At 41.7% G+C, this 13159-nt stretch overlaps 2 protein-coding genes across 4 annotated transcripts in view; one reads left to right on the top strand and one right to left on the bottom strand.

Moving 5' to 3' along the window:
- Window positions 1-13159, bottom strand: part of CD86 (CD86 molecule) — a 131595-nt gene that overhangs the window by 88273 nt on the left and 30163 nt on the right. The window lies entirely within an intron of this gene.
- ILDR1 (immunoglobulin like domain containing receptor 1) overlaps window positions 3708-13159 on the top strand; it is a 35564-nt gene continuing 26112 nt past the window's right edge. For all 3 annotated transcript variants that reach the window (XM_030801894.1, XM_030801893.1, XM_030801892.1), the window contains exon 1: window positions 3708-3935. In XM_030801894.1, coding sequence (XP_030657754.1) covers window positions 3878-3935 — 58 coding nt within the window. In that variant the 5' untranslated portion in view covers window positions 3708-3877. The remainder of the gene's footprint in view (window positions 3936-13159) is intronic.

Below are 13159 nucleotides of genomic sequence, written 5' to 3'. Positions count from 1 at the left end.
ACCTAGATAATTCCCTTCAAACCTAGATAATTCCCTTCCTCCAGGAATTATTGACAAAGAGTGCAGCAAATATTTATTGAGTATATCTGTATTTCAGATACTATGCTAGATGCTGGGAATACAAAATGCATAAGACATAGTCTGAATCTTCTAGTGTCAATCAGCTACTTACACTTCTTACCTTCCTTTAGCTTTAAGTGCCTGGTGCATGATTTTTACTTACCTGATTCTTCATTCTTTTCCCGTATGTCTACAAAATCTTCTCCATTCTTGATAAATACTATACACATATAAATGTACAAATATTACATTATTCTCAAATACAGATGCACATATATAGTATTCAGAAAACACACAGCATTCAGAAACATTCATAGACACAGTTTCAACTAGGAAGTATGATTATAAATGATGAGATAACAGCTTAGTACTTTGTGGTCAGATCCTAGCTCAGTCAACACACAGAAGCATTGTACATCTAGGGTGGTGAAGGGTATTGTGTTCTGAAAATAGATTGCCTAAATTTGCATCTCAGCTCTGCTACTTACAAGCTGGGTAGCCTTGGGTAAGTTAATGAACCTTTGCACCTCATCTGTAAAATGAGGACAATGATGATCCCTGCGTCATAGTGCTGTTCAATACAAATTATTGAATTTGTATTTACTTCAATAATGAAAGTGCTTGGAAGCTAGTTTGAGCATAGTGAGTTATCTCAATTGGTTGTTCCCAGTCAGCTACAGATAGAACTCCTTGTTGTCTTTCTCCCATTCTCACTAGCACACTTAGCTAGTATTTTTCAAAAAGTGCCTAGAATAGTGCCTAAGACAATGTGTTTAATACATGGTAGCTATTATTGTAACTTTCTATAGGAGGAAGTCACTATCAGCAGGTCAAGTGATTTTTACCTTATATCTAGCAATGAAAGAACTGCTGTTGTTCTGAGCCAAGTACATACTCTTACCTAATCTTTATTGGATGAATGGCACATGTGGGAAGAATGACTGGCCCAAGAGAGCCCAGAGCTGTGGGATTCAGTTTTCCCTTATGTATAGCTAAATAGCATATGTGGAAAGAAATTGTATTAGCACACATTGACAGAGCCAGCTAGCTGTAAACACAGACAGATGGAAACATATTAATAGCTAGGTGAGGGTCTATAATGTAACAGCTAAGAGCACAAACTCTGGAGTCAGATCACCTCACCTAGGCTCATTATTCTGCCATTTACCAGCATGGTAACATTGAGCAAGTTATCTCTTTGTACCTCTGTTTCCACATCTATAAAATGGGATTGATAATAAAAGCCCTTATTTCACGCAGTTATTGTAAGACTTTAATGAAATAAAGCATGTGAAGCACTAAGAACGTTGCTTGGTACATAGTACATAATAAATAATGAAGAAAAAAGATGCACGCAGTAGACAGAGAAACAGGTGAAAATAAGTCACCTAAATGTTCACTTCAAGAGAAGCAATGAAGGTAGATATTCAACTGGATAAGTAATTCCCAAGGGAAAAGTAAGGAAATTCTAATTCTAATGCACTTGAGATAAACTTTATTAAAGCTATTTTTCATTTGTTTCCATAGAAGTCTCCAACTTATCCTCCCAATTATGTTTGGTTTACAGCACCAGGATTTCCCAAAATATGTTCCGTGGAGCATCTGCCCTAAACCATATGTGAGAAAAAAGGGTTTTGTGGCTGAATGACTTTGGGGGAATGCTGAGTGCCATATTTCTTTCTATATTCAAATGTACATTAACACTCTAAGGTTTAATATGTCCTGAAAAATTGTTTCATTCAGTTTAATCCAGCATTTCTTGAATTGACTTAATAATAGAGCCCTTTTTACATATACTGTGTATTAACATTCCAGGGAACTACTGTTCAATGGCACAAACATGGGAGAAATGCTGGCTTAGATGAATATTAAAATGGCCTTTATACCAAAGCGGGGGCTGAGGGGTATGGGGGGGAGGTGTGGGAAAGACAGGGCTCACATGTCTTTTTAGACTGGAATTGAGCATTTGCTGAAGACTATTCACAAACCCAGAAACTATGCAAATCCCTCAGGATGACAGACATCCAAACACACACAGTGTTGCTGGGAGCATGTACAGGGTCTTTAGAGGGGGTTGAGGGACCTGACCCCCAACCCTCACACTGCAGCTTCCTCCTGCTGCTGCTGCTGCTGCTGTGCTAGGATCCCTCCACGGAAGACATATGAGGCTCCTAAACACTTTACCATCTATCTTTGGCCACATACTTCCTGAATTTACTCTCTGGAAGAGAAGAGGCCCACTGGGGAAAAGAGAAGCCAGATCCAGGAGGGAACTGGAAGAAGGAAAGACAGGTAAAAGAGACGGTTAAGATCCCGCATCAGATCTAGGACAAGGATGCTCCTCCGGGTGGAGGCGAAATGAAGGATATCAGCAACGCAGGGTAAGGGGCCCTCTCACAGCAGAGCAGGGCATGACATGAGCTCAGGAGAAATAATATTGACTTCTAAGGTTAGTGACCAGAATGGGAGCTTCCTGAAACTGTGTTTAATGAATTTAATGAATTTTTATTCATTTATTTTTCTTGAAGAAAAATGTGATGGCTGGTGGGCTTCCTGCTGTGGAAGGAGAGACTGAGATTACATGCTACGTGGCCTGGTGAAAGAGACCTAGAGTCTCTGCAATGCAAAAGGTCAAAACCTTGATCTGGCAAGGTAAAAACTTTGGTAGGGGCTGAGATCTGTGAGTGGCTTCTCAGTGACAATGAGGGATAAGAAAAAATAAAATAAATAATACCTACTTATAATATTTTTAAGAAAAAATAAACATTAGAATAATATTAGAATAAATAATAGAATAAATAAATATACCTACTTCAACAATGCATAGCTATGGAAAGCGGCAGTGGGAATTTTTAAAACTCCCATAACTTTATATTTTTCATAATATTTTACCTTTATAGTTGTAGAAACTTGAGTCAACTTCTCTAGTTTATCTCTACCTTCTAGAAACAAATATTTATTTATTTATTTATTTATTTTTGAGACCGAGTTTCGCTCTGTCGCCCAGGCTGGAGTGCAGTGGCGCGATCTCTGCTCACTGCAACCTCCGCCTCCCAGGTTCAAGCAATTCTCGGGCCTCAGCCTCCGGAGTAGCTGAGATTACAGGGGCGTGCCACCACGCACGGCTGTTTTGTATTTTTATTAGAGACAGTGTTTCACCATGTAGGCCAGGCTGGTCTCGAACTCCTGACCTCAGGTGATCCACCCGCTTCGGCCTCCCAAAGTGCTGGGATTACAGGCGTGAGCCACTGCGCCTGGCCTAGAAACGAATCTTTAGTTTCTAGAAAATCTGAACAGACATTACGTGTAAACTTCATATTACTGTGTTTTTAGTGAAACAATGTTTTGCAAGTATTTATAAGGGAATGGAAATACAACGCAGGAAACACACCCTAGAAAGTTATATCCACATAATTTTAGAAGGAGAGGGGGATACATTTGCTGGGGGTGAGGTTTGCCGAGAACTTCTGGAGGAAAGTGGGAATCTTCTCCGTCGGCGGGGTCGGGGACGGTGTTTCAGCGAGCAGGAGGCGGCGGCAGGTAGGGAAGGTGGCCGCAGTCCTCCGGGAGCCGGGGGCGGAGCAGGAAACGGCGGCGCGCGGGGCGGGAGGCGGAGCCGCGGGGCGCGCCGCAGGTGGGGACGAGCCGGGCCGCACCTGCCCCGGGACCAGAGCGGACGCTCCCTCCGCGCTGAGCCGAGTGAGGGGAAACACGAGGGGTTCCTTGGAGAAGGTGGTGCGTCCTGGGGCGGCAGCTGAGGAAGAAAGACGCAGTGCCCCGAAGCCCCTGAGCTGAAAAGGGCCAGAAAGGGGGCGGCATGGCATGGCCCAAACTGCCTGCACCTTGGCTGCTGCTCTGCACCTGGCTCCCAGCAGGTGAGCCTTGGAAAAATGGTACCCACCCTGGACCCAAGGAGACAGGAAGCCACTGTGGCCTGGCCTTGCAGAGCTGGCCGCGGGCAGGGCAGTGGAGGCCTGGGCCGCGCTCTGGTGGCGCTTGGCATGGGCGCCAGGAGGTGCGGGGACTGGATCGAGTTTCTGCCTGTGGGAACCTGTTGCTTTTCTCTTTTGTTAGTCCAGGCCCTTCCCAAACAGGTGCGACTAAGAAACCTGGAGCCTTTGAGCTTTCCTTCCTGCAGTCATTAGGCAGTTCTTGATCTCTGAAGCTGAACTGATAGGGGCAAAAGCACCATTCTTAAAAATTCCTAATTACTTTTTCCTTTCATCTGATATGGTGACAACCATATTGGCCCAGAAGTGCATATATTTCATTTATGGGAGGTTATAATATGTCCTCAGTATATAAAGCAATGTTTGGCCAGAATCTGAATCTATTTTGCAGGACCACAACGTGTGCTTCTGGGCTAACCATGTTCAATGTCATTTTTCTACTTTCTTTGTATCCAGTCACTGCCCTAACTTTACCCCTTGCTCATCCCGCATCAGGTGTCCAACCATCTACCCTCTCAGGCTTCATTCCCTTACCCTCCACACCAATCTCCTCTCTGTTTTGGAAAACATGATTTTGTGTATCTCTGGGTGTGTCCTGGAAATCTGACAGAAGTGTGTATCTCCACGAGTGAAACCAGGTAGGAAAGGGTAGCTGAGGGACAGAATGGGCAGGCTCTTTCAGCTCTTTTCCAATTAGGATGTAGGTGTGACCTTGCACAGAAGAATTTGTAAGTTCCCTTGGAAGCTCCACCCTGTTTTATTTCATTTTACCCCTCCCCTCCCTTTCGGAATAGCTGCCCTCTTACCTCTAAGTTGTCAGTGGAAGGTCAACTTAGAGTTTGCTCACAGACCGATTTGAGTCTTGTATTTTTAGGTTGGGAACAGATGCAATATGAAGGTGTGTCAGCAGAATGTTCTTTTTACAAGCTCGATAAGACATAAGAATTGCTCAGGTATAATCAAATCTTATTCAGACAGGATTCTACCAGAACTTAAGGGTAATGCTGAGAATAAAAGGGAGAGAGGCTTGCAAAAGGGTAGGGAAACTAGAAAATTGATATCCCCAAGGCCCTCTGGCTTACAAGATTTTCTACAGGATATAGACCCTAGAAACTGTCTGAAGTTGACAAGACTAGATGTTGGACATCCACGATGCACAGGGAAATAACTAAACCTCACCTCAATTTGTGTCCAAAATTTCACCAAACGCCAGCTTAGGCTATGAATGCGAATTTATAAAAATCCCAGAGCTTTGCACAGTCTTCTCTCCTGTGCCTCCCCTGCTCATCTCAAACTCCACAGCAGCTGGGAATTTCTGAAGCTCCTTGAGCTACCTTTTTAGAAAAAATAGAGTTCTGCTCCCACCTCTGCCCCTGGATATTCTAACCCCAGAATTCAGACTTCTTAATCCTAAGCAAACCTCTAAACTCACCTTCACTTTATAGATGAGAAATTGATATTTCAACTGTTTGACCCCAACACTTGGAGGGGAAATAGCTATTTTAGCAGAGAGTTTTCCTATGTGTAGAAATGTAAATAAACTACATTCAGCTATTTAATGTGGCTTGTGTCAATGATGTTTATGTGACACTGGGCAAGTTACTAAACTATTCAAAGCTTCCAGTAAATAGCAATTATTATAGTACATATCTCATTCAGCTTTTGTGAGGATTAAGTGAAATTAAGATTTTAAAGTGCTTAATAGAGTGCCTGAACAAAGTGAGGGAAAGCTTAATCTACAGCTACAGTGATAATAGTAGTCAGGAATTAGAGCCAGGTAGGATTGTTTAAAGCTAACTTTAAGGAGACAAGTTTCTCTATTCCTCCTTTCCCTATGGCTAAGAAATGTGAGCTATAGTAACAGGTGATTATCAGGTTGGAATTCTGAATCTCCCTCTTATTAGTTGTGACTTTGGATGGATTACTTAAACTGCCTTTGTCTGGAAAACAGGTGAAATTCCTGACAAGCCAACTCCCTGTGCCCTGTCAATAAGGCCAACTATTGTTGGGTGGATTAAGGTCAAGCACAGTGTCAATGACACGCTGCAACTGTGATGTGCACTTTGGAAAACCCTGTACTAGAGTGTGTTCGTTTTGGTCCATCACCTTGTTCTCTCCTGTCTCTAAAGAAGAGTCAACCCAATTATCTTATTAGCCTCCAAGTTCCCACAATTGCAAAGTGTGAGGCAGTAGTAAAATTGTGTCATATTTAGGTACTTGCTGGTCACTGTGGCTTGGGGCCCCTCATGAAGCTTCTGAGGCCAGGGCGTCTTGTGATATTATCACAGTCCTTGTGCTCTGAGCTGTGTAGAGATCAGTTGTCAGAAGTAGGTGTGTGTGGTCTTCACTCAGGAAATACTGGGCATAAGTCCTTCTCTACTCCCCCACCCTTTTCCTTAATTTTTAAGCCAAACTTCCCAGTGTCTGTCAAGATCAAACTGAAGACCAAGCTTCCTCTCTTGCTCTCAGTATCTATCAAAGCAGTGGTTTCTGATTTTTTTTCACAGTTCCCAGAAAGATCCAAGTACATTGTGACATGTATGCACACATATACAGTTTATAAAATGGAAGCAAAATGATCACAAAAATTTTATTACTAAGTTGAATAAAATAATAACAATTGATATTACATATTATCTTACTGATATTAAAATTCATTTTAAAAATCATCCCCACATTAACAATATTAAATATAAACACCCTGTAAGTTGATTTTCTCAAAACCCGCTGCAAACTGCAATATGCACTTTGGAAAACCCTGTACTAGAGTGTGTTCATTTTGGTCCATCACCTTGATCCCTCCTGTCTCTAAAGAAGAGTCAACCCAATTCTCAAATTAGCCTCCAAGTTCCCACAATTGCAAAGTGTGAGGCAGTAGTAAAATTATGTCATATTTAGATACTTACTAGTCACTGTGGCTTGGGGCCCCTAATGAAATTTCTGGGGTCAAGGAGTCTTGTGATGTTATCACAGTCCTTGTGCCCTGAGCTATGTAGAGATCAGTTGCCAGAGGGATGTGTGTGGGGGTAGGTGTGTAATTCTCTGAAAGTTTTTTCTTCAGAAATAAATACACTCTGGGGGCTGGGTGCAGTGGCTCACGCCTGTAATCCCAGCACTTTGGGAGGCCAAGGTGAGCGAATCACCTAAGGTCAGGAGTTCAAGACCAGCCTGGCCAACATGGTGAAACCCCATCTCTACTAAACATATAAAAATTAGCTGAGCATGGTAGCATGCACCTGTAGTGCCAGCTACTTGGGAGGCTGAGGCACTTGAATCTGGGAGGTGGAAGTTGCAGTGAGCTGAGATCACACCACTTCACTCTAGTTTGGGCGACAGAGTGAGACTGTGTCTCAAAAAAAAAAAAAAAAGAAAGAAATACACTTTCAACGCACAAGTGATATGTGAATATCTGCTCTTTAAAACATTAAAATAAGGCTAAAGTAAGTACCATTGTTGGCTAATAGCTCTGGTTGCCTTCATCCAATGTCAAAGTTTATTCTCAGAATGAAAGTTTAGTGTCCCCGCCGATCCCCCAAACTCTAAAAGGATGTGTGTCATTTCTGCTTTAGTGAATTTTTTTTAACATCACAGTGTGGTGTTAACTTGCAGATCCACACAGCTATCAACTTGTATTATCATTCTTTGGGAAATCAGAAAACTGACCCCTAAGTAAGAATATCCTTAGAGAGACAGCATCTAAAACAGTAATTTTTCCTGGGTAGTGGGGGTGGACATATGGACCATACTGTAGACTTAATGAAATCTTACAAAGTTCCCTGATATATCTCAGGGTGAGGGGGTATGGGTGATGGATGGGAGACTGTCCACTCAACTGCTCCCTTGTCTCCTTGGGAGCTCCTGAATACCTCCCCAGAATCCCAGAGCTCTGTTGAACACAGGTAGAGATCACTCCCAGCCTTTATCTTCCCCTCCCAGCCAGTTTTACAGATAAGGAAATCTGGACCCAAGTCATGTGTCTCAGGTTGACAGAGTGGAGTTAGTTTGAGAACTGGGACCAGAACCCTGGTGTCTTCACTCTTTCCCCATTGCTCTCTCTCCTATTTTGTACCGTGGAGCAGGTTTTTTTTTTTTTTTTTTTTTTTTTTTAATTATACTGGGTTACATGTGCAGAATGTGCACTTTTGTTACATAGGTATACACGTGCCATAGTGGTTTGCTGCACCTATCAACCCATCACCTACATTAGGTATTTCTCCTAATGTTATCCCTCCCCTACCACCCCACCCCCACAGGCCCTGGTGTGTGATGTTCCCCTCCGTGTGTCCATGTGTTCTCATCGTTCAATTCCCACTTATGAGTGAGAACATGCGGTGTTTGGTTTTTTGTCCTTGTGATAGTTTGCTGAGAATGATGGTTCCCAGCTTCATCAATGTCCCTGCAAAGGACATGAACTCATCCTTTTTTATGGTTGCATAGTATTCCATGGTGTATATGTGCCACATTTTCTTAATCCAGTCTATCATTGATGGACATTTGGGTTGGTTCCAAGTCTTTGCTCTTGTGAATAGTGCTGCAATAGACATATGTGTGCATGTGTCTCTATCGTAGAATGATTTATAATCCTTTGGATATATGCCCAGTAATGGGATCGCTGGGTCAAATGGTATTTCTAGTTTTAGATCCTTGAGGAATCACCACACTGTCTTCCACAATGGTTGAACTAATTTACACTCCCACCAACGGTGTAAAAGCGTTCCTGTTTTTCCACAACCTCTCCAGCATCTATTGTTTCCTGACTTTTAATGATCACCATTCTAACTGGCATGAGATGGTATCTCATTATGGTTTTGATTTGCTTTCTCTAATGACCAGTGATGATGAGCATTTTTTCATATGTCTTTTGGCTGCATAAATGTCTTCTTTTGAGAAGTGTCTGTTCATATCCTTTGCCCATTTTTTGATGGGGTTGTTTTTTTCTTGTAAATTTGTTTAAGTTCTTTGTAGATTCTGGATATTAGCCCTTTGTCGGAAGGATAGATTGCAAAAATTTTCTCCCATTCTATAGGCTGCCTGTTCACTCTGATGATAGTTTAAGTTTGTTTTATTTAATTGAATTCTAGTATAAAGAAATAGAAACAGGTGTCTGCTTCCTGGATGTCTAACTAAATGCTAATGTTTAAACATCTTGCCCCAACAACAATACAGTGAAACAAGCCATTGGGTGATTAGTGTATAGTCTACCTGGGTTTCTTTTACCGTAATAATTTATTTCATTATCTGAAGTCCTTGGGGGAAAATAAAATTGTGTGTTTTAAGAACTGAGAAGACTCTGGCTGGGCATGGTGGCTCACGCCTGTAATCCTAACACTTTGGGAGGCCAAGGCGGGTGGATCATTTGAGGTCAGGAGTTCGAGACTAGCCTGGCCAACATGGCGAAACTCCTTCTCTACAAAAAATACAAAAATTAGCCCAGTGTGGTGGCAGGTGCCTGTAATCCAAGCTACTCGGAAGGCTGAGGCAGGAGAATTGAACCTGGGGTGGGGGGGCGGAGGTTGCAGTGAGTCGAGATCACGCCATTTCACTCCAGCCTGGGCAAAAGAGACTCCTTCTCAAAAATAAATAAATAAAATAAAATAAAGAATTGAGAAGACTCTGGCCATGTGCCCAGTTCTTTCTAGATCTCCCAATCTGCAACTCTTGGGATAAGGTGGGATCAGAGGAAAGCAATTTTGACACTTTCTTTATTTCTCATAACCAGGTAATCACTGAGTTCTGTTACTTAGTCCCAGGATCTGCCCCTTCTTTTCTATTTTGGGTGACAATTCTTATACTAGCCTACTTTAAGCGTCTTCTTGCCTCTAGTCCTGCTACTTCTCTGTCTACTTCCAACCATTGTCTATGCAGATGATAGGTTAAACCTACCTGAGTTAATCATTCCCACTTTCATTTTAATCTTCCATCCAAAGAAGCTCCATTAGATCCCTATAGCTTATGAGACTGGGCTAAAGCTCTTTGTTTGAAATTCAAGGCCAACTAATTCTGGGCTCACTACTTTGGGAAGCCTTGTCCCCACAGATACAGGCATGGTCTTATTGTATAACCTTTCTCCTCAACACACACTCTTCTTTCTTGCTTTTTGTCTGGCCGTACTAGACATGGTTAATGTTAACCATTTTTTTGAACTTTTAGGGCACTTAAAATTTGTTCCAAGCAATTTAGTCTATCTTGCATGAATGTATCTGTTCTTTTGTTTAGCAAATGTTTAATGTGCACTTGGTGCAAGACATCATGCTGGCAAACAAAAGCCATCATGGCCCTGGCCCCCGTGGTGCTTATTGTCTAAAGGGGATTCAAGTGAATGTAGAAATACAACTGTGACAAGGCCAGGAAAGGAGGATACAAGGTACCACAAGAGCACTTAGTAGATGGATTTTGCTCAGTTAGGAGGCCCTCCCTGAAGGGATGATGCAGGAGTACTGAGGAATGATGAATTAAAACCAAAGTAATAGCATCTGCAAGACTGCTGGTTAGGAGCTTAGCTTAGAGATGAGAAGAATGTTAGCAGGACTGAGTGAAGGAAGCCACAGGAAGAGTGGTGGAGTTGAGGCCAGAGGAGTGGGTAGGACCAGATGTGCCTGGCTGCATGGGTCATGGTAGGAGGTTTTGTGTTTATCATAACAGAAATGGACAGCTGTTAGAGGTTTTTAAGGAGGAGGAATTGGGATACTAACAGCAATGTGGAATCCACTTGGCAGGGGGAACCAGCGCATACATGAGTACAGTACTAGGTAAGCACAGGTGATATGGAGGCTGTACATGATAGCAGCTTGTGCTAGGATAGTAGTGAAATTGGAGACAGAGAGAGATTCTGGAAATATTTTGGCAATAAATAAGCCCAATCTGATGATAGACTGTGTATTAGTCTGTTCTCATGCTGCTAGAAAGAACTGCCTGAGATTGCGTAATTTATAAAGGAAAGAGGTTTAATTCACTTACAGTTCTGCAGGGCTGGGGAGGCCTCAGAAAACTTATGATCATGGCAGAAGGGGAAGCAAACATGTCCTTCTTCACATGGTGGCAGGAGAAATGATTGCCCAGTGAAGGGGGAAGCTCCTTATAAAACCATTGGATCCTGTGAGAACTCACTATCATGAAAATGGAATGGGGAAACCACCCCAAGATTCAATTATCTCCACTTGGTCCCTCCCACAACACATATGGATTATGGGAACTACAATTCAAGATGAGATTTGGGTGGGGACACAGCAAAACCATATCAGACTGTATATGAAGAACAAAGGAAAAAAAGATACCAGGATGATTCCTTCCTAGTTTTTGGTCTTTTCCATTCACTGAGATGGGAAATGTGGGAGAGGCCCAAGTTTGTATGGAAGGATGATGATTTAGATTTAGGGCTTGATTTAGAATTTGAAACAACTAAGAAGAACTATCAGGAGCATTTGGATGCATATGTCTGTTTTAGTCCCTTATTGTACAGGAGTAAGATTTAATATTCAATGCTCTCATAGTTTCTGACCAATGCTATAAAACTCATCCATGACAGGAACTACTTTGTCTGTGTGTTTACTTGTTTATCATTGACTCTCCTACCAGGAGCACAAGTTCCAAGAGTGCAGGGACCTGTATCTCTTATTTGCTCCTAGTGACTGGCTCAGAGTGTGTACTCAATAAATGAATGAATGTGTGTGTTCTGGTCATGCCTAAATTTGCATGTGCTCTGAGATTAGTGTGTGGAGACATGAGTCACTAACCTGGGTGAATGACTTTGGGAAACCCCAAGCATCTGCCCCTCAACCGGGTCTTGGCCTCTCCCCCTGGTAACCAAAGGGATGTTAAATTCAAACCACCTGAGTAGCTATTTATTTCACTTAGTAGTTTATCAAAAAAAATTTTAAAGATTGATATTTTCCCCTTTTGAATAGGTTGTGTTGAAACATGGGACTGTCACTCGCTATTTATGGGAATATACATTTCTTTCCTGAAGTATCTATTCGAATAGAAAAGGCTTATTCCCTTTAGCTCACTTTGAGATGTATATTCTACTGGAATAAAAGAACGCATGTGAAGACGTACTTATATAAACATATTCATTTCAGTAATTCATGTCAGCATTGCTTATAATACTTAAAAGTCAGAAACAACCTAAATGTCCATAATTCGGAAAATGTGTAAATAAAAGTGGCTCATTGATGGAGTGAAATGTTCATGCAGTTACTAAAAAAAAACAGATATGCATATACTGATATACAATATATCATTAGTTTGAAGAAAAAGTCACAAATCAATGTACATAATATGATTAATTTTTTTAAAAAACAACATAGGAAAAGATGTGAAGGGATGTAGACCAAATTGTCAACAGCAGTACCTCTGGAAAGTGGAATTCATGGTGAGCAAGGAGGAACTTTTTACTTGATACCCTCTCCACTGTTTGAAGTTTCTCACTTATTTATTTTGTATTAACAAACAGAAAAAGAAAGAAGGGCTTCTGTACGAAATGATTAAAATAAATTTGTGAATGTCCCTTAAGTGTGTGAATATTCCTCAAAGGGTTAAATCTCAACCATTTAGAAAACTTATCCAGAAGACATGGTAGTGTAGTGGAGGTCTAAGCTTAAATTCAGCTTTGCTACTTTCTAGCTGTGCGGCCTTAAGCAGGTTACTTAATCTCTCAGAATTTTCCTCATCAATGAAATTGAGAGAAAGTAAAGCTTATCTCGTCAGTTTCTTGCAAAGGTTAAATGAGATAATGTATAATAAAACACCCAATACCGTGTCAAACAACATAGTAAGTGCTCAGCACATAGCACTTTCCTTCTCAGGGGGTGCTGCACTGTTGAGTGTTGCATGCCAGACCTTGGGTAAACACACAGTACCTAGACATCATTCCTCTCTCCACCCATCTGCTTTCCTGGTCTCCTTCTCTCTCTGCTCTCCCTATCCTTTCCTTCTTGTTCATGACCACTCCCACTTGTCTTTGTCTCTTCTTGTCCATAGCTAGTCACTTCTTGTCTTGCTCCTTCTTGTTCATAGCTAGTCCCTCTTCTCCTTGATTCCTCTCATATTTGCACTGTTATCTGAGGAAATGTAACAAGCACTGATGGTAAATATGCTTGGTGAGATAGCCTGCTCAGACATAAGCTCTGATAGTATTGAACCTGTGTGCA

The sequence above is a fragment of the Nomascus leucogenys genome, chromosome 21 (assembly GCF_006542625.1).
Source record: "Nomascus leucogenys isolate Asia chromosome 21, Asia_NLE_v1, whole genome shotgun sequence".
NCBI classification, from domain to species: Eukaryota; Metazoa; Chordata; class Mammalia; order Primates; family Hylobatidae; genus Nomascus; species Nomascus leucogenys.
Note: the sequence above shows the minus strand (reverse complement) of the source record. Positions and strands in the feature narration are given on the sequence as shown.